This window comes from Ictalurus furcatus, chromosome 4, assembly GCF_023375685.1.
Source record: "Ictalurus furcatus strain D&B chromosome 4, Billie_1.0, whole genome shotgun sequence".
In the NCBI taxonomy this organism is placed as follows: Eukaryota; Metazoa; Chordata; class Actinopteri; order Siluriformes; family Ictaluridae; genus Ictalurus; species Ictalurus furcatus.
In genome coordinates this window covers 11,717,643-11,744,433 of record NC_071258.1, presented here as the reverse complement: position 1 = coordinate 11,744,433, position 26,791 = coordinate 11,717,643, and the positions used below count along the sequence as shown (strand labels likewise).

Below are 26,791 nucleotides of genomic sequence, written 5' to 3'. Positions count from 1 at the left end.
CATATCAATGGAGACAATAGAAAATTAACTTAGAAGTACAGCCATCCGTTGCCACTTAAAAAGAAAGAAAAAGAAAACATAGTGCTTTAAAAAGAATAAACATTACAAAAAAAGCCATTGCTTTCCATTTTCCCAAATTGCACAGTGACTCAAAAAGTACCATTTTATCCAGTTACTCATGCATAAGGTATGTGATTAAGTCACTCTCACACTTTCACACAAAGATGGAGAGAAATTGTGGCGTCTGAGCTGTGTTTATTTTCGCAGCACTTTGGCTATGTGTTGTGTCACAGGAAGTCACATCTCTGAAGAAAAGTGTACACTGCAGAGTTGTTAAAATAGATCAGGTCTTGTGTATGGGATGTTGGAAAATGTGTTGTCCCTGAAAACAAGGCTAATAAATTAAAAACAAAACAGCCAGGAATGTCTTCAAATTAATTAATGAACAAATTAAAAATGAAGTAATTCTACAACATAATAAGTTGGGAAGGCAGGAGGTAAAAAGGTTAAATTTCTGCAAGTTGTAGTGCTGGGGTCTGGTGGATAGAGGATCAGGGGATGGAAATTTATACTTCTGTTTAGGCCTTGTGTTGAATCCCAGCAGATGTGTGCATGGTTTGTAACAATTTGAGTGCAGTCCATGAGCTGGTAAAATGCCTCTTGTTCTTCAGGATGACTTCATTCCTAGCATTTGGCCAATCAACCTGATCTTGAAATGCAATAGAAATTGTCCAATGTCTTTTCACCAATTTTTAGGTATGCACTTTGAACCCTCTAGAACCACCAACAGGCTAATGTTAGGCATACAAGTTGAACATATAATGGGACACCTGGTCATAAATTCATCATTCCAATTTTGAAAGATACTTTAGGACATGCTAAGTTCCATGATTATGATTTTACTAAGGTCTTACATAGAAATGGCTATCCGACAAAACGTGTTGGTTTTTTGCTACTACTCTTACATATTTTCAAAGCTTTTTTAAATTGAGTGAGCGTATGATCAGTCTGTACCACACAAAAGTTATCCATCGATTCCTTGCATTCATTCTCCAGCTGACAACAAAGATGCCAAACAGGAAACCAGACTGTACATCAGCAATGGTATGGCATATTGACACCAAACTTGGTAAGTGGGTTTAGAACCACGCCTTAAAGGTCCCCAAGAATAGATCAATTAAACTATGACCTAAATGCTTATAAAATCTGAGCCACTTGCCATAAATCTATGATTCTTTGTTCTTCGGTTCCTTTGATTATTTACATACACTATGAACTTGCTACTTTGTCCACAATTTTTTACGTTTATGTATTGACTACAAAATGTCTGTCTTTGCTGTGATGCCTTGAGAGTATCAATGGACTATTGGGTTCTTTGGTAAAAAAGGGGGCACTCTTGGGAACTGGAAGTGAGACAGTATCTTAGCAACACTATTGGGGATTCACACCAAACTCTGTATTTATTTTTTTTGACAGTTTACACTAATACTACCCATGGACTTTCATGTTCTTTCTCTGTTGTGCATTATTATTATTATTGTATAATTTCACTACTAGTTTATTTTAAAAAATATATGTAATTCATTCATTCTTCTTCAGTAACTGCTTTATCCTGGTCAGGGTTGTGGTGGATCCGGAGATTAAGTGTGTGGACTTTAACTGCTTCTTGTAGTTTTATTTGTTACTTACTCTTTTAGCCTTTAGAGCTTTAGCCTTTCAGAATGAGACCAACACCACCTTTATCTATTGTAAATTAGTGTCTGATTAACTGCGTTTTGATTCTGTGGTCTCGCTTCCATGTCAGGTGACCTTGCACCACACTATGGCCGCCCATTGATTGGGGCATTCCTGAGTGGCACACGAGACGAGGACAGCAGCGTTCGTGCCAGCTGCCTATCCAACCTGGGAGAGCTGTGCCAGCGCCTAAATTTCTCCCTCGGCTCACTGGCACAGGAGGTAATCCGACTGACCATTACACCAAAGCGGTCACACTGGATAGACAGATTGGCTGAAATTGTTGATTTATGGACTTTTTTTTTTTTAAATAGTAATTAATACAGTAGTAACATGCATTTTTAATAACACAACTTTTTTCAATTGTGTTTGCAAGTTTCATTTATACAGGTCCTTAAAGTATCATATTGCAGTCTGCTATTAGTGAGACATAAGTAGATCTTTTGATTCAGTTTGACCTTGTACATGTGCAGCTGCATTGTAACCCGTGGTCAAGGGGAAAGTTTGGGATGTGTAAGTCAGGACATTGTCTTGAGGGGATGAAACGCTGCCTCAGGTCTCACTGCATAATATAAATTCTGCAACACAGCACTTATTGATTTATGTGCATAACAACAATGTATCTATGTGTGTGTTTGAGGATACCGAATTCTGCTGAACCTTTCCCCATTGCTTTAATTATGGTTTGTGCTGGTGTTAAAAGTAGGGGGGGGTAAACATGAACTTCTTATATGTCTAATCAATATCTGAGCTGGCAAAAACTCAGAGCTACCTCGCTAGCATGACTCTATTTGGCATGCATTTTTATACTATGCTGTGTAAATACAGTGTATGACGTGTCTAGATATTTATGTGAATTTGTACACTTTTTTCAAAGTTTTTTTTTTAGTTTCTGTGTATGCTTCTGATTTCTGAGTAAGCAGTTGTATATGGCTGAGGTTCAGTAGGAGAGAGGTGGGGCATGTCTGAGCTCTTCATGAATAAGCAGCTCTGTCACTGTGAATAACAGGGTTGCTTATTCATGAACAGGCCACTCTCATTTATGGAGGAAAAGCGTGTGTAATCTTTGACCTAGTACACTTTCATTAGTGTATCTGCATGGAGTGGAGCACTGCAGTCTACTGCATTCTGTACTGCATCCAGGAAAATGTGTTTCTCATCTTTACACTGTGTGTGTGTTTTATCCAATAGTTGAGCATGTGTCTCACAACCCTGATAAAGACGGAAAAAGAGGCAGAAGTACGGAGAGCTGCAGTCCACGTGATTGCTTTACTACTGAGGGGCCTCAGTGATAAAACCACTCAGGTGGGTGGATGTGAGAATGAGTGTAATCACCCATTAAATGCCATAACACATGAAAGTGTTACCTAAAATGCACAACAGATTTAGCACATATAATGGGTGCATAACGTAAGTGAGCTTTCCTCCAGTCTAAATCACAAAGTAGGGGAATAGGCGAACAGTGTGCTTCGTGTCCGTGGACCATGGGGGCAAGGAGATAGTTGCAGCCATGATTACACACAGTTCACTTAAAAACATGAAATAGTAGGATGAACTGAAAAACAATGATACTCATTACACTAACATGGGCAGCCAGAATAAACGTACTGTATGTGGTTTACATATCTCTTTTTCTGTTTTCCAATGTTAGTGTACTGAATATCATTGTTTTTCAGTTCACAAAGTGTATAAAGTGAGGCTTCTTTGGATTTCACTCGTGCATATAGAAAAGAAAATGTGTTGCACAAAAAGTAAAAATCTGTATCGTATGCTTCAGAGCTGGTGTAGGAAGCGTATCTGTTTCTTCTTCACAGTGAGACACGTGAGCTGGGGAATTAAAAAAATATATATTTTAAAGGAGTCATATCATGATTTTAAAATGTTTTTAAATGTTAATTACTTTGTTTATTGGGTGTAATAAAATAGGTTAACATGTTTTAATGTTCATAAAATGCATTATTTGTCAAATAGTGTACATTATCACAGTACCCCTATTCCCAGGCTGCCTGAAACGCTCCGATTTCTCCAAAGCCCCTCCTTCCAAACAGCCCAGAGTGCTCTGATTGGCTAGCTGACCCGTTGCGTTGTGATTGGCCAAAAGCCTCAGCTTGTGTCGGAAATGTATCGCCCCTTGGCTTAGCTTTAGCCTCCAAAGCTTCTAAAGCAATTCTAAGTCCCTAAGCAATATGTCGGTTTTACCGTACCAGTTTGAGCCCGTGTCGATTCAGAAAATGCGGATGATCAAGCGTAACCAACTTTGCAAGCACGACTTGAGCAGAACATTTCAAAGTGGCAAGTTTTTATTTTGTAACTCTCTTACCTTTCAGATACAATGTAAATTCCATCCCTGCCCGTGGGCCATCTATGCTATGTACACAGCCTCTGTGTGTACATAGGTACTCATGCGATATACCTTTGAAAGCTAAGATGCTTGTGATTTGATTGATATAAACCGTTTCAAGATGCAGTCACAACAGCAGCTACAATCAACATCTCTATCAGACCATGAGCATACAAACAAACACTAAAAAAACTGAGAAAACTTTAGCTAGCACGTTAGCAGAGGTCTACAACTGAGCCACAACACAAAACGCCACATTTGAACAGCAATAGCAGATACATCATAAAATAAGCAAACATACTTACAGTTCTGATTCAGAAGCCCAAGATTGTACAAGCAAAATGGGAATCGCCCCACTTTTCAGTTGTAACCTTCATGTATAGCCTGTGTTGTACTTGCCCAGATTCAGGAAGCTGTCCTTCGTAAAATGCTCTGTGCACAAGCAAACGTTTGGGTTGTACTGCTCAGGAACAGCGTTATAAATGAACGGTAACCACCGATTCCTAATTTCGTCCCCGCTTTCTTTCTTCGTGGCTGCCTTTGGGCGGGATTATGCTGATGGTGCACGCTGTGACGTAGAGGAATTACGGAAGTAAATCTGGACTTTGAACAACACGTTATGGGCAGGTCTGGAGCAGTGTTTTCTGTTAGATAAAATAAATCCCTTTGGGGTACACTATGAGCTTTATGACTTTGCAGATCTTATACATGCACAAACACATACATTTCACACCCAAACAAAAGGAAAACATTAAAAATCATGAAATGACTCCTTTAATTCAATTCAGTTTTATTTGTATAGCTTTTTTACCAATAGACATTGCCATAAAGCAGCTGTACAGAAATCCAGATGTAGATTTACATCCCTAAAGAGCAAACCAGAAGTGACAGTGGTTGAGTACAAACATCTTGAGACGACATGAGGCAGAAACCTTGAAAGGACCCAGACACAAAGGGAACCCATTCCCTTCTGAATGACAATGGATAGTGGGATTATAAATCATTATTCTTCTACAACTGTATATTATAGCATCATATAGTAGTATGTGTGTTGAAAGGATTGTCAGTGTGAGCATATTATGACTAGGAGTCCTGGGATGAGCATGGGACTGTCTTTCAGATTGCAGCAGCAGCAGTTCTTAGGCACAGGTCTACAGTATCCAGATGAGATTATCTACTGAAGAAAGGATGAGACCTGGGCATAAATTGTTTTGGGGAAGAACAAATCCATGTGAGACCATCCATAACAGCAGGAAGTGTAGAGGCTCCAAGAAGAAGAAGAGCATCAGGGTGAATCAGGTCCACTTTAGAAACCCTTTCGGTGTAAACTGTTCTTTAGTGTGCTAATACACTGCACAGCTGTGTCTAACACATGGTTTAAAGGGAGGAATTCAGCATGCAGCTTTAGAAGTGTGGATGAGGCAGATGGTTTGAAAACCACTGGTCTCTCATCAAGCCCACCCTTCTGTGAAGCAATGTGTGTTTTCCCTAATTCTCCTCATTTGCATAAGGCCAAGGTCCAGTCCACTCTGTAGGCCACCACTGTGCTACAACTACTACAGCATTCAGTTGGTGGCATTATTTTATTTCTGATTACATGTAGTAGGCTCATGTAAATAGTACATATTAAATTTGATACAGCATCCGTGATTATTTATAAGTAAAGGTGAAGATTTTGGGTGAACCATTTTTAATCATTTAAATCGATGAACTGATCAGTTCTCCCTAGAATGGAAGAAACTCAAAAGCCATCTTGCTTGGACTGAAGTAGAGTATAGAGAGACTGAAGAAGACAGAAGTTTACCCAGCGATGAGAAATGGTTTAGTCGAGTTAACACTGGCACTCAGTGTGATTACACTGAAAGTGACATCACATGAAGTGGCTTGCTTTGGCCAGTCACCCAGCTTTCTAATCTGGCAGAACTAAGTCATTCTTTTGTGCTGCAAAAAAAATTACAGCAATATCTTGAATATGGGCACATTTATATAATATTTCTTATTATGAGATTATTATAAGCCAAATATATGATTATTAAACCTAATTAAATCTCTAGACAATTTATTAATTTCAAGCTTGAAATAGTCTTCTATTGGCAAATAATTTTTCAATTTCTAAGCATTTATTTCTAGAAAGAAGCAAAATGATTAAAAAATGTCAAGCTTGACGTGTAAAAACATTTTAAAAAGGCTTACAATGGGCACAAAGCACACTCGAGACTCCTTGTATACATGTTACATAAACATGTAGTTCCAGAAAACTTTGATTATCCATTTTTCTTTGTTACATATAAACACATTTTAATCCATTCATAATCAGACTTAAAGATTATGTGGCGTTTCCTCCATAGAAGTCCCTGTGAACAAGCTGTTACTATAGAAACGGTATAGTATTAGAACAAGTGGATCAATATAAAACTGTCAGTGGAACTGCAGTGAGAGTTGCTGTTATAAGAAATCAATCAACACATTCTGACCAATCAGATTTGAGAATTCAACAGTGCTGGAATGTAAATTAGACTGACTACAAGTAAAATATTGTGCAAACATCAGATAAAACATGCATGGTTGTGGTCCTCATTAATGACCAGAAGGCTTACGTAATTTAGATAGAATAAAACAAAAGAGTCAGAGACCAAAAATAGTTAGAAAGGCTATACATTAATGCAAAATTTCCTTGAAAGAGAAATGTAGAATCAATATGAAGCAGTGAGACATTACATCTTCTTTGTCTATCTAAAAAAGGCTAAACTAACTGAGTCTCTGTAGAACAGTGCATAATCTGGTTGCTTAAAGCAGACATTGTTTCAAAGGTTGGTTGTTGCAGAAAGAAAGCAACACATGGTCAGTTTCCTGTGCCTCAAATGTCACAAGAAGTGACATAGAGGGCCACTGGCACACTGCAGACATGTCGTGTGTAAGCAGTGCCAAAAGCTAGAGTGTAAAACTGCTCTGTGTCCCAGCGACAGCTAAACTTTCAGCAAACTGCAGACACGTTTAACCCCATAAAGCAATGGTGGGATAACCTGCATTACTGCTTCAGGAGAGATTATGAATCTCAAACTGCCAACTAAATCATCAGGCTTTCATACAAGAATAACATAGAGAATATCCTGCAACTGAGAGGTTTGATCTAGAGGTTTAAAGCAGTGGTAGCTACTTACAATCAGTCTGTTTTCAATCCTTCCTGCTGTTTCATTCTGTTTCAGATTGCTTTATACATTAGTTTAATTTGTCTAGATTAATGCTGTTGTATAATTTTTTAAGTCCTTCCAAAGCATGATGTTATGTAGGTATCCTTTTAGCTAAACATTTTGCAGAACTAAATGAAATTGATTACAGTGTGGCTAACTAGAATGTACAGAGAATTATTTAAAAAAAAATTCTGTCCAGGACACAGGATCCAGCTGTACCAACAGCCAAAAGCACCAATTTGATATTCCCCATGTGATTGTAAAAGCACTTTTACTATTGTTTTTCAGCACTGTTAAACTTGCTGTTGTTGAACATGACACATAGCTATTAGCAGATTTCAGTGGGAAGTGTTGTGTTTTAGCTTTCATGTCTCTGGTGTCTAGGCTTCACGTAGACAGCTAGTCAGGAGATAGTAATTAACCCGTACTCCTGTGATTATAGACCACTCTGTCTCTGTTTGAACAAAAGGGAGAATAATTGCTTGCTTTCACATAGGAAGAAATCCCACACTAGAGAAGGGGTTTGTCATTGAAGTGAGCATTAGAAATGGTACAGTTAATTTAAAGTAAAAGGATTCAAATGTAGATTCTTCCAAATTCACCACCCATAAGCAAACTATTTGCTGCGCCAGATAGGACTGGTTCATGAGAATGAGCTCTTCTGGGGTGTGACTTGTGGTTTGCAGTTTAAGGAATAAAACATGACAAAGAATGTTGTTATAGGAAAAAAATAATTAATGACCACACCACAGTTGATTATTCTCTTGTAAAAGCATTCCCTGCAGTGTTTTATTCCTTTTATACCACAGATATTTTCCATAGATTACCAATTATTAACGAACATGTCAGACAGATTAGTTCCTGTTATCGCTTACTTTAGCAGCAATAATCAGTTGTTCCCTCACAAACCCCCCTTTTTTCCCCTCTCTCTTAGCAAAAATGCAGAAATTGCAAACTCCTTTGTGCCGAAGACTTTCTCATGGAGAAAAACATATTGAATCTCTCAAAGTGCTGACACTGGAGACTCCATTAATAAATGTTAAATAATTATCTCATTGCGGAAAACTTCACCAAATCAATGATTATTCCTTTTAAAATAAACATACACACATACAACCCCAATTCCAAAAAAGTTGGGACACTGTGTAAAATGTAAAAAACAAAAAACCCCAGAATGCAATGATTTGCATGGCATTGAATTTGATGGCTGCAACACGTCTCAAAAAAAAGTTGGGACCGGGCAACAAAAGGGTGGAAAGGTAAGTGTTACTTAAAAGAAAGAGCTGGAGGAACATTTTTCAACTAATTAGGTTCATTGACGACAGGTCAGTAACATGATTGGTTATAAAAAAGAATATCTTAGAGAGGCAGAGTCTCTCAGAAGTAAAGATGGGATGGAATCTGGATGGAAGCATATGTTGCTCTAAAACATGTATATACCTTTCTGCATTGATGGTGCCTTTCCAGATGTGCAAGCTGCCCATTCCAGAGGCACTAATGCACCCCATACCATCAGAGATGCAGGCCTTTGAGTGCTGATAAAAAAGCCGGATGGTCGCTTTCCTCTTGTTTATAGAACGCGGTGTCCATGGTTTCCAAAAAGAATTTCAAATTCCGATTCATCTGACCATAGAACAGAGAAAGTTTGAGAATTAAATAGCACTGTAGTATAAAAAGCCTTAAAACACAGCAGCTTCATGTCATTACTTATCTAGACTGAACTACTACAATTTTAATAGAAAGGCACAATCACCAAAATGATAAATTGTTTGTGAAAGGCCATGGATTAGATTTCTGGTTTCCTCTGGTTTACACATGAAACCCTTGCTATTCAAACACTTGCTGACCCTCTAATTTTTCCGGAGCCAGTCTCTTGGCTATAGCAAGGTCAACACAACCTACACATTATAAGACCCTGAACTTCTGCTATATGACACCAGTCATCACCTTAGTTACCACCTTGACCCTTGGCATGGCATTCTGTAAATGTGAGAGAATGTGTTTAGCCAGACTTGACTATTTGGAAATACTGACATATTGACTTTGTCAGTAGTGCTAGGGATCAATTTGAGATAGGCGTGGCTTTGCTAGGATTGCTAGATCAATATTGGAACAGTGATGGATGGATGCAGCTGTTGCACTAACTAATGAAGGTTTGTAAAGCAAATGAGAGTGCTGAGGACCTACTTTCTGATCTTGCCTTTGACATTGTTTGTTCTTCAGCTGTAGTACAGAAAGCAGGAAACCACTTCTTCCCAAACCTTTACTGCTTCAGTGCCTGATTATGATGTTCTTTCTCTATGCAGGTTCTAGGAGATGTTCTTTTGGAGCTGTATCGCGCTTTGAAGTGGGTGGTGCGCTCTGACTCTGATGAGGTGGCTGTACTCCATGCTCAACTGGCCCTGGAAGAACTTGATGATGTCATGAGGAAATTCATTTTCCCTCAGCAGAAATTAGAAAAGAAGATTGTGGTTTTGCCCTGACTCTGGATACCTGCAGGGCTAAACCTAAAATGTTTCTCTGGCATAAAATAAGAGATTATAAAATAAGGAATTCCCACTACTCATACTCTCTGAACTTTGGGCTTTTGTCATCAGACACAGAGGTCAAAGGGTAGAAAATAGAGAAAAGCAAAAGACTGTGAGATTGGTCTTACTTTACACACATGACTGAACAGCAATCTGCTCAACACTATGTATGTAGTTCCTGTGCCCCTCACCACCCTTTTACACTGCATGTAGAAAAAAAAAAACAGGGTTTTGACACCACTGAAAACAAAGACATCGCAGGCCGATTCATTACTCCATTTATTGGTGTTCTTTAAAAGGGCTATACATGCTAATGAACCTTTCCATGTCCTTTAGCTTCCAGGATTGGTGAAAAAAATGTGAAAATTTGTCCTTGATATATTGCATATATCTGCTATAAATTAAATTTAATGTTTTAAATTTAGGGAAAATTATTTAGCACAGTGAAATAAATGTTGTGGGGTTTTTTTTGCTTTCCTTGAGCACCATGAGTGACTATTACCTAAGACAGACTGATGTAGAAGATGCTTATTATTAAACATATTCATTTTATAAAATTAAGCATTAATGTTGTGTTTTCCATAAATAGCTTAGGTTGACATGTTTTAATTACATTGGAATGATGCATGCAAATGAGAAACATGTTTCAGTTGAGGAACTTCTGTATTAGCTCTAAGGACACTCCTAGAATGTGAAGCCAGCTACTATATATATAATGAATTTGTATTGGGTAGCTGCTCATGGGAACTCTTGATATGCAGCCCAAAGAGGTGTCAATGCAAGTGAAGGAGGCCATCATTAGGCTGAAAAAAAACAAAACACAGACCTATCAGAGAGATAGCAGAAATTTAAAAAGTGGCCAAATAAACAATTTGGTACATTCTCTGGTGAGCTCAGCAACACCAGAAGGCCTGGAAGACCATGGAGGACAGCTAAAATGGATGAATGCAGAATTCTTTCCTTGTTGAAGAAAATCCCCTTCACAACATCTAGCCAAGTCAAGAACACTCTGGAGGATGTATGTGAATCTTTGTAAAAGTCTACAATCAAGAAATGCCTAGTGAATCTAAGTACAGATGGTTTACATCAAGATGCAAACCACTGGTAACACTCAAGAACAGAAAGGCCAGATTAGACTTTTATATTGGACTGCTAAAAAAAAAAAAAGATAATAACCCGACCAGTTCTGAAGTGTTTGGACAGTTGAAACCAAGATTAACTTGTACCAGAATGATGGGAATAGAAGAGTATGGAGAAGGAAAGGGAAGGGCTCATGTTCCAAAGCATACCACATTATCTGTCAAAGTGGAGGAAGTGTTATAGCATGGGCATGTATGGCTGCCAGTGGAACTGGGTTACTGGTGTTTATTGATGATGTGACTGCTAATAGAAGTAGCAGGATGAATTCTGAAGCGTATAGAACTATACCTTTTGCTCAGATTCAGTCAAATGCTGCAAAACTGATTGGATAGTGCTTCATAGTACAGATGAACAATGACCTAAAACATACCACAAAAGCAACACAATGGCTTCTCAAGGTAAAGACATTAAATGTTCTTAAATGTCCCATGACCTCAAACCAATTGAGCATGCTTTTCACTTAGAACAAAACAATGACTGCAAAGGATTTGCATCCAAGTATTTATATATATATATAATATTAATATTTATTATTGTTAGTTTGTCCAAGTACTTTTAAGCCTACAAAAATGCAGAGACTCTGTATAAAATGGCTGTAATTCCTAAATGGTTAAAGCAATATTTTTCTTAAACCCCTTTAATTAAAGCTGAAAGCTTAATTTCAAATCCATTGTGGTGGTCAGAGGCAAAATTATAAAATGTCACTGACCAAATGCTTATGTATTTGACTGTATATAGCTACAATAAATCAAATATATTGATTGTAGCTACCTTCACATTCAAGGAATGTCCTTGGATCTAAACCATCCTGGCAACATACAGAGTACACCATATGGGATGTACAGAATGTTACACACACACACCTATATATGATAGAGAGAGAGACAGACATCCCATATGGTTTACAGGACTGTGTTGCTAGTGGTTTAGATTCAAGGACATTCCTTGAATGTGAAGGCAGCTATGACGCCACTGCACATCATTAAGTTATCAATGGCACTCAGGATGACCTCCTCCTCTACTATGATTTATGTTCTCCTGCTGCCCAGCCATGAAAGAGCTATTACACCAATAACCTACTAGCCATGATGCACTGGCTGAAAGAAAATGACTTTTATTCTTGAGAAATGAATTAAAAACATGTCAAGTATTTTTGGGGGCAAATGATGATTGTATTGTATGATGGTATTACCCAGATATGAACATTTGGGGAGTGAACGGTTTACAAAGGGTATATTGACTGTTATAGCATACTACACATCTTCAACCCTCCCCCCATCCTCCTCCTTTTGCACTCCAATAGTCTCTCTCTCTCCCCTTTTTTCTTCATTTTCTCTTTGGACCTGCAGGCTGTCGGTGGCTAGGGCACAAGATGGATAAATAAATAAGTGCATAAAGGAAGCATTGAGAAGGGGTCCGCCCAAATGGTTCTGAGTCTTGTGGTAGCTGGCTGCACTGCAGAAAATAGCAGCAAAAGGAGACAGAGTGCAGAAGTGAAGATGAGGATAGGAGGAGGAAAGGACACGAGTGTGCTTTGCAGAGAGAGACAGAAAACCAGGACAGTGTGTTAACAGAAGGGGGTGCTAAGATTTGGGTTACACTGCGTTGCAGAGATGCAGAAAGGACAGCAGCTACCACTGCAGCACAGTGTTGACTAAATAAGAGAGAGGGAAAGAGATAAAGCACCCTCACCATGCAGGGCGCTCTTTCCGCATGCATGCTGGAGCCAGGACCAGGTGAGCCACAACCAGGCTCTACCACTCTCAACCTACCCGTCTACCAACACTGCCTTCTAAACTGAGAGGCCTTCATGCCTCAGGAGTGTGCAAGACGACAGGAGTTAAGGAGGAGGGAGAGAAAGGGAGAGGGAGGAGGAACCAGAGAAGGAGGAGACCGGGGTGCTGGATTTTTGCATGAAGGAGATCCTGAATTAAGAGCTGGTGAAATAAAGATGTAGTGTGAGCAGGAGGCAGAACAAGGAGCGTGCTGTGCTGCAGTGGAGAGGAGTGTGGTAGACGCCGGGTGAACACACCCCCACTCGCATATCCAGCAAGACTCTCTCTGGACAGAGAGAACCCACCGTTACCGCCGCAGGGCTTGGAAGGTATGGAACTCAATTGGAGTGCTTATGTGTGTGTATTGTGTCTGGATGTTAGGGAGCAGAGGGAGAGGGGATTCAATTTGTCTTCATACAGGAGGGAGGAAGGATTGAATTTGTCTTTATAAAGGTTATGTGTGCATGTGTGTTTTGCGTGTAAGAGAGCAAAAGACTCAGAAGATGTGTTTTCGGAGGTTTAGGGGGTGTGCACTCAAAACTTGCACAAATAAGTTTTTGTATTAGTGTGTTTAAAGAAATAGAACAGGAAAAGGACCTTGTGGGCTCTAATTGCTTTTACTGAATGGTTAATTTTCTCTGAGATAGACTGGCTTAGAACTTATTGAAATCTTTGTAAATGTGGTAACATGCATGTCTCTAGACTGGCTACATTTACAGTATACATGGTGCACAACACTGTTTTTTTGTTTTGTTTTTTTTTTTGTTTTTTTTTTTTGTACTTTCCTTTTTTCCCTTTAAAAACGCCTCTGAATTCTGTTTGAAGATGTGGGTCCTCTCCAAGGAAAATGCAGCCTGCTTTACTTTCCATGTCTTAAGAGACTTATTTAACACAAGAGTCTGGCGGCCTCAGGAAAAAGAACCTCCTGGGATTCACAAGCAACTAAACTAGATTATAACACTCAGACAGGCCTTACACATATCCATTCATTAACAGGGCAGACCAGATGTGGCTGGTCTTTTCAAAGCTTTGATATGATTGTGTATGCCTCAATAGATGGATTATGGGGTACTATGGGGTATCTTCTGCTTACACACTTGGTTGGATTTCAGTCAAACTTTGATTACTTATTCGCTTGGTTGAACTTCATTCATTCCCACTGATAATGTACTGTGCACATTGGCCTAATTCATTAATTAAGCAAATGTATTGGTTCTGTACAGGGTGACATATTGTACATCGCTGTAATGAGTGTGCCTCCTAGTGGTAGGAAATTGTGCTCTCAATCAAACCCTTTCATGAAGGAGGCTTGTTCATTAATATATTTTTTTTGTTTAATCACTGTCAGCTCTGTATATATTCCCAATTGAAGACAATATATCTTTGTAGGCTCTGTAGGTGATTAATTTATTTTGATATTGTCAGGCAGACAGGCAGGCAGGTATAAACCATGGTATTGACAGAAAGTATAATAACATTCTGAATCTACAAAGGGAGCTATTGAATTCCCAACCACAAACACCAACCACCAACACACAGAGTTCTCTACATTCCATTATGCTCTTGTCCTCAACCCTAACCCTGAGGAAGAGCTGTAATCCTGAAACACTGTGCCCTTCACCTGGGACCACATCTGCACTGTCTGGGTGAGATAATTACTTTCTTCACTATACTCGCTGCACCTGAGCTTGGATTATACTGGTCTTCTGGGACAATAATGTGTAGATGATGGACTACTGTGTTCATGGACATCACTGAGGTTAAGTTTTGTTGGAAATTATATGTCTAGAAAATATTATATGTATATTTTTTCTGCCTATATCTATAAACAGCTTTAAACAACCTCTCAATTATATTGCCTTTCTGAAAGTTCAAAGGCTTAGCTTTGACTTCTGTTTGTGTTGGTTTCTGTAGGCTATTCTTTTCTCATCGTCACATACATCCGTGTCTCTGTGTGCACAGCCTTTGGTGAGAGAATGAAGTGTACTTTAGATTGTCCTGAGTCTTTTCTTTTCAGATAGTCCCCTGGACTAAGAAACCCCCAATGGAGCAGGCCCTCTAATTAGGGTTACCTCTGATCCTCTGCATGCAGCTGTCTCTCCAGCCTAGGTTCAGAGAGCTGGTATTGTTAAGTTTGGATACTTACAACTAATGGAGCAGTGTCAATTAGAGTTTGGTCAATGGAAGTGGTTGTTTTTCAATGAAAGCTTTTCTTTTTTTTTCCAGTGGGCAGAGGGTGCAGGGATAAATTAAGGGAAAATTGTTTTTTTGTTCAAACCATGCCTGGCTGTTAAATAAAATCATTAACCTGAGGGGGAGGGAAACTGAGATCAGTTTGTTCATTCAATAAGCAGGAAACCAATATTCAGTAGTTGCTCAGCTAACAGATGAGACACTATAGTCTGGCCCAAAAGTATTTGAACAGTGACAATTTTTGTCATTTTGCCTCTGTACACCATCACAATGGATTTAAAATGAAGCAATCAAGATGAGCTTGAAGTTTAGATTTTCAGGTTTAATTCAGGGGGTTTAACAGAGAATGCTGCATTAACCGTTTAGGAATTACAGCCTTTTTCTTGACATAGTCCTCCATTTTCACAGGCTCAAAAGTAATTGGACAAACTAACATATTTTATTTTTTATTTCATTTATTTTTAATACTTGGATGCAAATGACTGCATCCAAGTATTAAGTACTGGAACCCCTGGACATCACATAAGTGAAAAGCATGCACAATTGGGTTGAGGTCAGGTGACTGACTTAGATATTTAGAACATTCCATTTCTGTGCCTTAAGAAGCTCTTGGGTTGCTTTCACTGTTATGTTTGGGTCATTATCCATCTGTACTGTGAACGGCCGTCCTATCAGTTTTGCAGAATTTGACTGAATCTGAGCGGAAAGTATAGCTCTGTACATAGAATTCATCCTGCTACTTATATTAGCAGTCACATCATCAATAAACACCAGTGACCCAGTTCCACTGACAGCCATACATGCCCATGCCATAACACCTCCTCCATAATGTTTGACAGATGATGTGGTATACTTTGGATCATGAGCCCTTTCTCCATACTCTTCTCTTCCCATCATTCTAATACAAGTTATTCTTGGTTTCATCTGTCCAAAGAATCTTTTTTAGGTTTTTTTTTCTAGCAAAGTCTAACCTGGCCTTTCTGTTCTTTGTTCGTTTTAGCCAAAACCTTTTCTTGAGAGAGACTAGTTGGCTAGATGTTGTGAAGGTGTTTTTCTTCACCAATTAAGGAATTCTGAGATCATCCACTTTAGTTGTCCTCTGTGGTCTTCCAGGCCTTTTAGTGTTGCTGAGCTCACCAGAGCATTCCTTCTTTTAAAAAATGTACCAAATTGTTGATTTGCCTCCTAAAGATTCTGCTATCTCTCTGATAGGTCAGTTTTGGTTTTTCAGCCATAATTATGGCCTCCATAACTTGCATTCTTTGGACTGCAAATTGAGAGTTGTTCAATGGCCCCATGAATATCTACCAAATACAATTTCAACTCTTGGAATCAAAGTTAATGCAATAATTTTTGTTAAACCCCTTGAATTAAAGCTGAAAGTCTACACTTCAATCACACAGTCTTGATTTCAAATCCATTGTGGTGGTGTACAGAGGCAAAATTCTGAAAATTATTATTATTATCCAAAAAATATTACCACAGTTATTGTGGTAATAACAAGAGAAAATGCTTGTCAGCACAGGTCTGTCACTACTGAATTCAACGCAAATGCTCTGTTTATATCCTCCTCATCCTCATTAGGTTCAACACATACAATAAGCACCATAACCTGCTTTGTTGTTTGTAAATCATATCTAAAGAAAATAAAATTTCATGGATAAGTGAGTACTTTTCCACAATTTCTCAAGCCACATTCTCATCTCTCTCATCATCCCCATCTTTGCTTTTCATGTCTCCTTTCTCACCCTCTTTCTGTAGATGCCCTCTCGCTGTGGAACAGCGGTGCGGATCTTCATCACCACTCTATTTGCAGCTGTGGTGCTCTTTGCCATCCTGCTGGCCTATGTGACTGGCTACCAGTTCATCCACACTGAGCAGCACCACCTTTCCTTTGGCCTGTATGGTGCCATCCTGTCACTACATCTGCTGCTGCAGAGCCTCTTTGCTTACCTGGAACACCGGCGCATGCGAGCACCTTCACGGCCACAGCACCTGCACTGCACTGTTGCTCTTTGTATTGCTGCTTACCAGGAGGACCCGGACTACCTACGCAAATGCCTGCGCAGTGTGCGCCGCATCTCCTTCCCCACTCTAAAAGTGGTGCTTGTTGTAGATGGTAACCGACCCGAGGATGCCTACATGATGGACATCTTCCAGGAGGTAATGGGGGGAACAGAGCAGGCTGGATGCATGGTGTGGAAGGGGAATTACCATAGCAATGGGGCCAAAGGCGCAGGTACAGGCTCAGTGAATATGGAGGAGGCTATTCGGGTGGCCAGGATAGTGCACAGCTGCCGCTACTCCTGCATCATGCAGGAGTGGGGCGGGAAGAGAGAAGTGATGTATACGGCTTTCAAAGCACTGGGGAACTCTGTGGATTATGTGCAGGTGAGTCTTAGTCTTAGAAATGAGCTTCACCGAACAAAACGTTGTTACCTTCAAGGCATAATTATGAGCCATAGGCTATTATCATCACTGACAGTGCTTCAAAAACAATTCCTTATTGTTAATTTTACTATCACTGTTAAGTTAAACAATGGCTCCTTCTTTTCCTCTTCTTCCTATGATCCGAAGCACTGTTATATGGAGGTCAAAGGTCATTTCATTGCCTTGTCACCTGCACTCTGAGAACACCTGTGTGCTGTCAACAACTTCTCATTGCAAAGTCCAACTGTAGCTTGCAAACATCTGCCACTCTCAGTCATAGGCATTTCTAATTAGGTAGTTTAAAAGCAAACATTAGTTTTGACTTTACTTTAAAAGTAAACCTTATTTTCTGGAATCCTCTGCAAAAGTGCATTTGGTGCCATGCTACAGATCACTGTGCAGAAAATAAGTTCCATTTTTTTTTTTTTTTTTTAGCTTTTCTTTAGCTTTTCTTTGGGACCTTCTGAATACATCACATATTTTCTTGTTATGTCAAGTTCAACATTCTGTCATTATCATTATACAGTTGCAATCAAAATTATTCAACCCCCACTGCAAATCAGGTTTATTGTCAAAATGTACAGGCTTTCAGCTGTTTGCAATGAACAAATCAAACAAAAGCAATTGAAATAGTTCAACACAACAAATGCTTCAGGTGGTTTCTCCAAATTCAACTGAAAATGCAACTTATAATGACTTCTCCAGTTTCAAAATTATTCAACCCCCTGAATAGAATCCCTCACAACAAGTACAAATATGCTAAACAGGTGTTGTCTCAAGCACACCTGATGCAACTAATCAAGGGCTTCATTAGTTGCACCAGGTGTGCTTGAGCTGAAACACATGAAATACCTGAACTGGCTAGGGGCTAAAATACATAAAATACCTGCACAGTGCAGAAAAAGGAAGTTGTCAACAGCTGCAACCAGATTTCTGAGAAGGCAGCTTGTGAAAAACCCTCGAGTGACCGCAAGAGACCTGCAGCAAGACTTGATGGCAACAGGCACTGAGGTATCAGTTAGCACAGTATGGAGCATACTAAACACAGAAAGTTTCCATGCCAGAACTCCAAGACATACACCAATACTGACCCAAAAGCACAAGAACATTCGGCTCAAAATTATATAAATAAGCCACAGAGGTTTTGGGATTCTGTTCTGTGGAGCGATGAAACAAAACTGTAACTGTTCGGCACGATGGATAAGTGGTATGTCTGGAGGAAGAAGAATGAAGAAAGAACACTCTGTCCACAGTCAAGCATGGTGGTGGCTTGGTGATGCTCTGGGGCTGCTTTGCATCCTCTGGCACTGGAAATCTGCAGCATGTGGAAGGCAAGATGGATTCATTGAAGTATAAGGAAGTCCTAGGAGAAAACGTCATGCCATCTGTGAGGAAGCTGAAGCTTGGGTGTCATTGGACCTTCCAACAGGACAATGATCCCAAGCATACCTCAAATTCCACTAAGGCTTGGTTGCAGAAGAAGTCCTGGAAGATTGTACAGGGCCATCACGGTCACCTGACTTGAACCCCATAGAAAATCTCTGGTGGGATTTGAAGAAGGTGGTTGCAGCACACAAAGCCAAAAATATTACTGAACTGGAGGCCATTGCTCATGAGGAATGGTTCCTCAGGAATGCTGCCAAAAGCTGGTGTCTGGCTATGCATCTCGTTTGCAGCAGGTCATAACAGCAAAAGGGTGCTCTACTAAAGATGTGAAGTACTAAAGATGCTTGCCATGAAGGGGTTGAATAATTTTGAGACTGAAGAAGTCATTATAAGTTGCATTTTCAGTTGAATTTGGGAAACCCACCTGAAGCATTTGTTGTGTTGAATTATTTCAGTGGCTTTTGTTTTTATTTGTTCATTGCAAACAGTTGAAAGTCTGTAAATTTTGACAATAGACCTGATTTGCAATGGGGGTTGAATAATTTTGATTGCAACTGTATGTCTGTAGGTATGTGATTCGGACACAGTTCTGGATCCAGCCTGCACAATTGAGCTGTTGAAGGTTCTGGAGGAGGACCCAAAGGTGGGCGGAGTAGGAGGAGATGTACAGGTGAGAAGACTTTGTAGGGTAAATTTCACCATGTAACATCTTGCTGTACTCATGACTAATCTTTTAGTTCCACATTACCACAGCAAGAAGTCATCCTCAAAATTAATCCCCCTTCCTGATATGTTTCAGATACTGAACAAATATGACTCCTGGATATCTTTTCTAAGCAGTGTCAGGTACTGGATGGCCTTCAACGTGGAGCGTGCCTGCCAATCATACTTTGGCTGTGTTCAGTGTATCAGTGGGCCTCTGGGCATGTATCGCAACTCCCTCCTCCAGCAGTTCTTGGAGCCCTGGTACCACCAGACTTTCCTGGGCAGCAAGTGTAGCTTTGGTGATGACCGGCACCTTACCAACCGAGTCCTCAGCTTCGGCTACAAGACTAAGTTTACTGCACGCTCACAATGCCAGACTGAGACACCTACTCACTACATCCGCTGGCTCAACCAGCAGACCCGCTGGAGCAAGTCGTACTTCCGGGAATGGCTCTACAATGCTCTCTGGTTCCACAAACACAGCCTCTGGATGACCTATGAGTCTGTGGTCACTGGATTCTTTCCCTTTTTCCTGGTGGCTACAGTAATCCATTTGTTCTACCGTGGACGGCTTTGGAATATTCTGCTGTTCCTGCTAACAGTTCAGCTGGTGGGAATGGTGAAGGCCACCTATGCCTGCTTCCTAAGAGGCAGCCTTGTCATGATCTTTATGTCCCTCTATTCCCTGCTGTACATGTCTAGCCTCTTGCCAGCTAAGATCTTTGCCCTGTTGACAATCAATAAAGCAGGCTGGGGCACATCTGGGAGGAAGAAGATTGTGGTGAACTTAATTGGGGCTGTACCTGTAACTGTTTGGGCACTTCTTTTGCTTGGTGGAGTAGCTTACACAATTTACTGTGAGACGCAGGAATCTTTTAGTGAAACTGAGAAGGTCCTGCTCATTAGCGGGGTCATCCTCTATGCCTGCTACTGGCTTATACTTCTGGTGCTCTATTTGGCTATAGTGGCCAAGCGCTGTAACAAGAGGGAGGAGCAGTATCACCTGCCCTATTCTGAAGCCTAGAATGCCTTAACAATGTTGCTGGGTAAACTATATGGGACTGGTTTGAATCAGTCTTCTACCTCTTTGGTGCTAAGCTCATTGTCATATTGGCAAATTATACATACTCACATCATTTGCAAGACCATGGAGCTTTTCCCCACCAGTTGAGATATACCGCTGACCTTTGAAAAGGATACAATTGAGCCATGAAGTATTTTTGCTTCTTAAATATAGAGCATAGATCAGAGGAAATTTTCCATCATGGTGCTGAGCTCACACCATCATATGTGAATAGTGGTTTGGGTGCTTGGACTCAAATATGAATCACACTGTGGTGAAATGTGTACTGTTCCTGTGAAGAACCCCATATTAGTCAGTGCAATTCACTTACAGTGAAAATGATCTGTCGTAATTTTCATGAAATTTCACATCATTTGCCTTAGCCTGAACAGTGATTTGAACAAATGCAGTACTAATCAATATTCTTTTGGGATTTTTACTATACCAAAATTCATTGAATTTAATTTTATTTCATTTGCTTCAGGATTCTTCAGGAAACATTATTTTATGCCGTATTGGGAACAACCAAAGAGTCTTTTAAGGTTTATTTGCTTTTAATTAATCATACACCACAAACATTTTCATACTTGCTGGTACTCTAGATCCAGTTACACATTGCGACTAAACACACCAACCACATTCTCCTTAAGAAGAACTGCATCAAGCTTGACTGTGCATCCTGAAACTTGAATGTGCAAAAAATTAAAAGATATTGTTTGTTTACAAGTTAATAATAATGTGACATTTTATTAGCTAGAATTCCTTTTATAGATTACTCTATTTCTTTTCTTTATATAGATACAAGATTAGTAAAGTACTTGTTAATGCATATCGACTTCATATTAACTATGTAATTTTTCATACCAGCAAAAGGCTGAACATTACAGACACCCTAAAATAATGATGTTTACATGCAATTCAGTTAATTAAATGTTTATTAGCAATTGTAGAATTACAATCTGTTAAATACACAAGGCTTTGCATTTACGTTTTGCCCTCTGTATGCCTAGAGTCTGCACAAATGCAAAAGTAGCAGATACAATGTTATAATAAATATAATGATTTTGGACATTTACTGTCCAAAATCTGCCCCTTTTACTCTCCCAATACCAGCATGTGGATTTACTGATTTATTACATAAGCACAATATCCACCTCCTGTTCTGACAACACACTCAGAGAGGAGGAATAATCTCTGTGTAGTGTGTTATGGTGTACACTAAAGAATTTAAGCAGAGAAATGATGAATCCATGAAATGGCTGTCTGCAGAACTGCTTCTTATAAAGACAATTCCAGAGTTAAGGCATTCTAACATCCAGTGCAACGGTTTATTCTTGAGTAACAGACAGCCAATATGCATATAATGTGTACACTGTTCATGGGCACATATGAGGTTTAGGTGTAAAATGTGTAGAGTAGGAATTAAGTAAATAACTAAAACTTCTACATGCTTTTCAGGACAGTTTTCCAAATCACTATAGAAAGGGACATTATTAGGCAAGTTGGAGTTTATTAACAAAATTAAAGCTTGCAGGACATTCTATAATGATGGAGCAGAAATAGACAAATCACAAGCCTGGGCGCCCAGGATGAGCAGCTTTTGTCCCAGCGTTGTTTTTTTTGTTGTTGTTGTTGTTTTTTTAAATGTAGTGGTCTACATTTGGTGAGCTGCTGATATAGAGTTTACCAGTATTTCCCCCCTCACATCCAGCATCCACAGAATGGTCTCTGAGTAACATTATCTCAAAGCACATCCCTAGTTAATTCACTAACTAAATAACTTGCAACACTCTAGTTAAATGATTTTAGCTACCACTTTTTAAGCCTAGTTATTTAGGTTTAAGGGCAACCAAAGCATAGTACACGGAAAACACATTGGAGCTTTCCCAACGAGCTAGCTAATGATGTTATGTATAGTCTGGATGTTATTGCAACTGAAATATACAATGCTGAATGTAGACACTGATCAGGTCACAGTCAGTCATTCAGATAAAGTGGATCATGAAATTTAATTTTTGCCCATTCAGTGTGCAGGATTAATAATAATTCACTAATTGTTCCAAATATTTAAAACTTATTTAAATCTTTAATTTTAAATATCTACTGTACATGTCTAATATAAACCAGTGCAAAAATACTGACATCACACATTTTGTGTTGTAGTTCTTTCATAAATAGACAATAGCATTTTTGTGAGTCCTGTAAAATAAGTACCACATCATGAAGGTTGTTTAAATGGTTAGAGAAAGTGTGATCTATTTTAGAAGGTCTTGTGAGTTTCAACACATTTGGGTCGTAAATGATTATGGGTTAGTAAACTGTTCTATTATGCACTACACTTCTGTGCAACGCTAATAACAACGTACACCATTAAACTTTCCTTTCATATATTGTGTAAATGCATGAGAACCCCAGTCATACTGTTTGAACTCATTTACATTTATTGTGCAACTTGTTAAATATGTAAAAAAAAAAATTTTTTTTAAGTTTTATATCAATATTGCAACATTTACTGTTTATTTTTGCAGATCTTTATAACACCTGCAAATTGTTTTTATGAAAATAAACTTTTTCTCTGACTCTGATCATTCTTTGTCCTAGAAAACGTACCTGCGTCACGTCTATTTTTACACTGATGGTCCAAAACATCACACATATCCAAATAGGATTTGCCCCAAAAGAATGCCAGCAGTCCAATTTCAATATTTCACATCTATCGAAACCTCACAGAACAGTCTTGTATTCAAAACGTATCATTTGGAAAGATTTTAAGACCACATTTTCTGAAACTGTTGTACTTAAGAAAGTGAGGGTAATTGACACCATGAATGCCCTCAGTATATATGTTTTGGCCATTAAACCTTCTTTGGCACGTTAGTAATGATAGGTTTAGGACGCGTTTTAAAGATCAGCTTCTTTTTGATAATAGCAGAGACAGTGTAGGAGGTAGGCTTCTCCTGGCCAGTTTCCATGGCTACCTCATCCTCCTGCGGGAGGCCAGAGTGCTTCATCAGGACAGCAAAAGGTTTCTCCAGTTTGACCTGTTTCCCATACAGGATGTGATGTCCCACAATCAGTACTGGTACACCCTTTAACACAAACAATGGCAGAACATTGGTACCCCACAGAGTAAACGTTTTTAAACACTTGTGAATATGTATTGGTTTCACCTTAAAACTGCTGATTAGAAGTCCATCAGAAACATTCCCAAAAGCCTACGTGCACACTTCTGCAGTTCTATATCTTCTAGGAAATTTAGTAGATGGGAAAAAATATCCACTTTCAAAAAACGATGTTTCAGTTGGAGGATCATCTCTATTTTCATCATTACTTACATCACAGCGCTCCTGTATGCTCCATTCAGATTGGTCAGAAGTTGTTACTGTAATAAATGTTCTATAACAACACAGCTCAGACAGTAGCAATTCTAACACCTTATCATTTTAGTGACTTAAGGGCTATTTGGACAGGACTAGTTTTATATGGGGAAGTGGGGTAATATAATAATTACCAGAGCTGCTCTGTGATTTTAATCCTGTGCTAACTGGTCATGCCAGTTATTTTTCCACACTGCACGTTCCCATGCTGGTGAACATTACAGCATCTTTTACCTTCTATAAAACAGCCTGTAAAAATAACCCCAGGTTAAATTAATCCCCTGCAAATGCACTCTCTGTAGTTTTTTAGCTAGTCAATTCGTTCTTGACATTTAATCCGGTCGCCAAACGCCATTTTGACAGAAAGACATTTATCACAATCTTCCTGAAAAATCTCCTCCCAAATGGATTGATTATGTACCATTTGTTCACACAGCGTTTGATAACGTTGTTCTCCCCAAACTGAAACTAAACAAAGTTTCAGCTCTTGTCCAATTGTGGCTTTTCTTTTGCTTCGTCGGTGCAAACTGAGGTGCAACACCATGTTATGTTTGACACACGGCTGCTGTGATGGGTCGTCTGAACGTAAACAATAAAGACACGCCCATCTCTGCAATTTATACAGAAATTCACTTATTCTGTGCGAATTGACGATAAATATCACTGACGTCTGCAGTAACAATGACTTGACAGTCAAATGTCCTGAAAACAAATCCTGTCCGAATAGGGCTTTACACAATATGGAAGACACGCCCCTTAATTTTTAAAAAATGTGTGTAATCGTTGGTTTGGTAAAGTTCTCCGTGAAAACACATTTGTTTAGCATCAGTGGAATGACTCTAAAAGCGGTAAAGCTGTGTAACTAAGATTTCTGACAAGGTCTTCAGGATGGATGATTTTTTTTGTAACATGACAAACTGAATTTTGTGTCTTGTTAACTTCAAGAGAGGACAAAAGAGAGACTGGTGAAGGAACAACTGTTTATAGATGTAACAGGAGTGTAAGTGATAATTCAGTCCCTCCAGGATTTTGCGATCGCAGAAATGAACACAAAATCAAGGAAACTCTGCAATATTCGCTGGAGCTCGCTTTTTAAATTTAAATTACCACAGATTTTCTGCAGATTTGGGCCAAGACTCGTCATGTGACATCATCACAACGCACATTCAAAAGCCGTCTTCAATTCACGTGCGTCGAACATGAGTACAGCTAAAAGGTCTCATTTACCAACAAACATCACTGCGAAAGACCGCACAATTGCAAATTTCACCAATTCAAGTAGTTTTTCACAAAAAACACCGCAAAGTTTTGAAAAAAGATGCAGCAAAAGCAAGCATTTTTGGCTGCAAAGACCTCTGTGAAATCCTGTATGGGCTGATAACAGGAACCAACTTGTTTTGTGAATGGTCATAAACATTAAATGTAACCACAAATTGATAAAAATTACATCAGCTTTACTTAATACGGTTTTTATGTTAGTTTGTTTGCAAATTGTTGTGGTAAAAGAGGAATAAAACACTTCGGGATGGGCTGTTATTGGAAAACGAGCCATTTCAGGGTGGTAACATCAAACGCCCAATCATTCTTTACTTTCCAATAACAGCATGCCACATTGTGTTTTATTCCTTACATGTGTAAAGAGTTTCCCTCTTTGCGTGTCGATATATAAAATTGGTAACAGATATAACATAGAGGTCAGAAATGCAGCACAAGTTACATCATACACAGTAAGTGTGTATAGTTAGTGGTACACATATCATCAGAAGTTCTTTCTGTACCTCTTTGGTGTAGTGCAGGTCCCCCATAAGATTTCCAGCCAGTCCAGTGTCATGTCGTGACACCGTCTCACCCTGTAACTCCACAAGCAGCCACTCTCCAGGAGACTCTCCGCTTTTACTGAAACACACAAACAGCAGCTTAGCTACACAACATACACTGTACAGCTGAGTGCAGTTTACATCCTCCTTGGTTTCACAATGGAAAATGCACTTTTATGTTACAACCGATCTAACACAAGGAAACAAAAGTTAATGTTAAAAATGAAATACATGCATGACCTGCAACAAGCCAAAACATTAAGCAAAATGAACAGAAAAACAGAGCTGTTAATCTGATGTGAAGTAGGCTGTGTGTGATACTGGCAAAGTCAGACAAACAACCAGAGATGGATTATCGCAACTTGGAGAAGCCAGGTTGAAGGCAGTAATAAGGCAAAAGCCGACATACAATTTATTAGAGAATAGTTAGCACGTTCTGAATGTGTTTATTTATTTACTGTTTAAACACTATTTTCCTGGAGGGTGTAAATCAGTGGTCACCAGCCCTCTTCCTTGAGATCTACTTTCCTGCAGGTTTCAACTCCAACCAAAATCTAACACACCTGTTTTAGTTGATCAAGAACTTCTTAAGATAATGACTAGATGATCATGGCTGGAGCTAAAGTCTTCAGGAAGGTAGATCTCCACTAGTGTAGAAACATCAACGCTCTTTGTTGTCTTAGTAACTTACATTCCTTATCAAGCGTTAAAAACCTGTTTAAGACCTACCTTGAGATGATTATTTGAACCATGTTAGAACTGCTTTATGAAAACACGAGAAGAACAAAACAGGCTGCAGTTCAGTCTCAATGTGTGAGAGTAATGCAGACCAAACAGCTGCTATGATGAAGACATCGGTCAGAAAAATGATTGAGGTTATCTTTCTTTTGGTAGTTCTCTCGTGTTTAATAAAGAAACGAAAAGTTCGACAACCACTCTACAAACCAACCAACATAACGCTGTCAGTTTAAACTATTCTTCGCCCTCAAGCTTCCCGCCAGGTCGAGCATTTGCTCGGATTTTCCTTCCGTGAGCCTTCCTGTAATTTCAGAATAAAAGCCAACAGTACGCTATTTTCACCACGAGAGGGCAGCAGTGGAACACCGAGCAC

The 26,791-nt window shown here is 39.2% G+C and overlaps 3 protein-coding genes and 1 long non-coding RNA gene across 5 annotated transcripts in view; 2 read left to right on the top strand and 2 right to left on the bottom strand.

The window, feature by feature from the left end:
- tango6 (transport and golgi organization 6 homolog (Drosophila)) overlaps positions 1 to 10,351 on the top strand; it is a 35,134-nt gene extending 24,783 nt beyond the window's left edge. Inside the window, exons 16-18 of the mRNA XM_053622973.1 lie at positions 1,805 to 1,956; positions 2,926 to 3,039; positions 9,573 to 10,351. Of these exons, the coding sequence (XP_053478948.1) occupies positions 1,805 to 1,956; positions 2,926 to 3,039; positions 9,573 to 9,749 (443 nt within the window). The 3' untranslated portion in view covers positions 9,750 to 10,351. The remainder of the gene's footprint in view (positions 1 to 1,804; positions 1,957 to 2,925; positions 3,040 to 9,572) is intronic.
- Positions 4,678 to 9,643, bottom strand: LOC128606658 (uncharacterized). 2 transcript variants are annotated; one of them, XR_008385719.1, is made up of 4 exons: positions 9,454 to 9,643; positions 8,707 to 8,889; positions 6,269 to 7,720; positions 4,678 to 6,016 (listed from the first exon to the last, which is right to left on the bottom strand). It is a non-coding gene; the product is annotated as an uncharacterized LOC128606658 (long non-coding RNA). The 2 variants fall into 2 exon arrangements; XR_008385720.1 differs by lacking the exon at positions 6,269 to 7,720.
- Positions 10,352 to 11,759: 1,408 nt separating the features above from the next.
- Positions 11,760 to 21,414, top strand: has3 (hyaluronan synthase 3). The gene is made up of 4 exons (XM_053622972.1): positions 11,760 to 13,038; positions 16,664 to 17,293; positions 19,287 to 19,388; positions 19,518 to 21,414. Exons 2-4 carry the CDS (start codon positions 16,664 to 16,666, stop codon positions 20,445 to 20,447), a joined length of 1,662 nt encoding a protein of 553 aa, XP_053478947.1. The 5' UTR covers positions 11,760 to 13,038; the 3' UTR covers positions 20,448 to 21,414.
- A 47-nt stretch (positions 21,415 to 21,461) lies between these two features.
- On the bottom strand, positions 21,462 to 26,788 carry chtf8 (CTF8, chromosome transmission fidelity factor 8 homolog (S. cerevisiae)). The gene is made up of 3 exons (XM_053622971.1): positions 26,410 to 26,788; positions 25,642 to 25,759; positions 21,462 to 23,575 (listed from the first exon to the last, which is right to left on the bottom strand). Exons 1-3 carry the CDS (start codon positions 26,430 to 26,432, stop codon positions 23,342 to 23,344), a joined length of 375 nt encoding a protein of 124 aa, XP_053478946.1. The 5' UTR covers positions 26,433 to 26,788; the 3' UTR covers positions 21,462 to 23,341.
- Positions 26,789 to 26,791: the final 3 nt, after the last annotated feature.

Bases quoted from the DNA above. Each gene is read 5' to 3' on its own strand.
- has3 (XM_053622972.1), top strand. From the start codon at position 16,664: ATGCCCTCTCGCTGTGGAACAGCGGTGCGGATCTTCATCACCACTCTA. The intron at 17,294-19,286 runs GTGAGTCTTAGT...GTATGTCTGTAG, and splicing joins ACTCTGTGGATTATGTGCAG to GTATGTGATTCGGACACAGT. The intron at 19,389-19,517 runs GTGAGAAGACTT...GATATGTTTCAG, and splicing joins GAGTAGGAGGAGATGTACAG to ATACTGAACAAATATGACTC.
- chtf8 (XM_053622971.1), bottom strand. From the start codon at position 26,432: ATGGTTCAAATAATCATCTCAAG. The intron at 25,760-26,409 runs GTAGGTCTTAAA...TGTGTGTTTCAG, and splicing joins GTTCAAATAATCATCTCAAG to TAAAAGCGGAGAGTCTCCTG. The intron at 23,576-25,641 runs GTACAGAAAGAA...TTTGTGTTAAAG, and splicing joins ACCTGCACTACACCAAAGAG to GGTGTACCAGTACTGATTGT.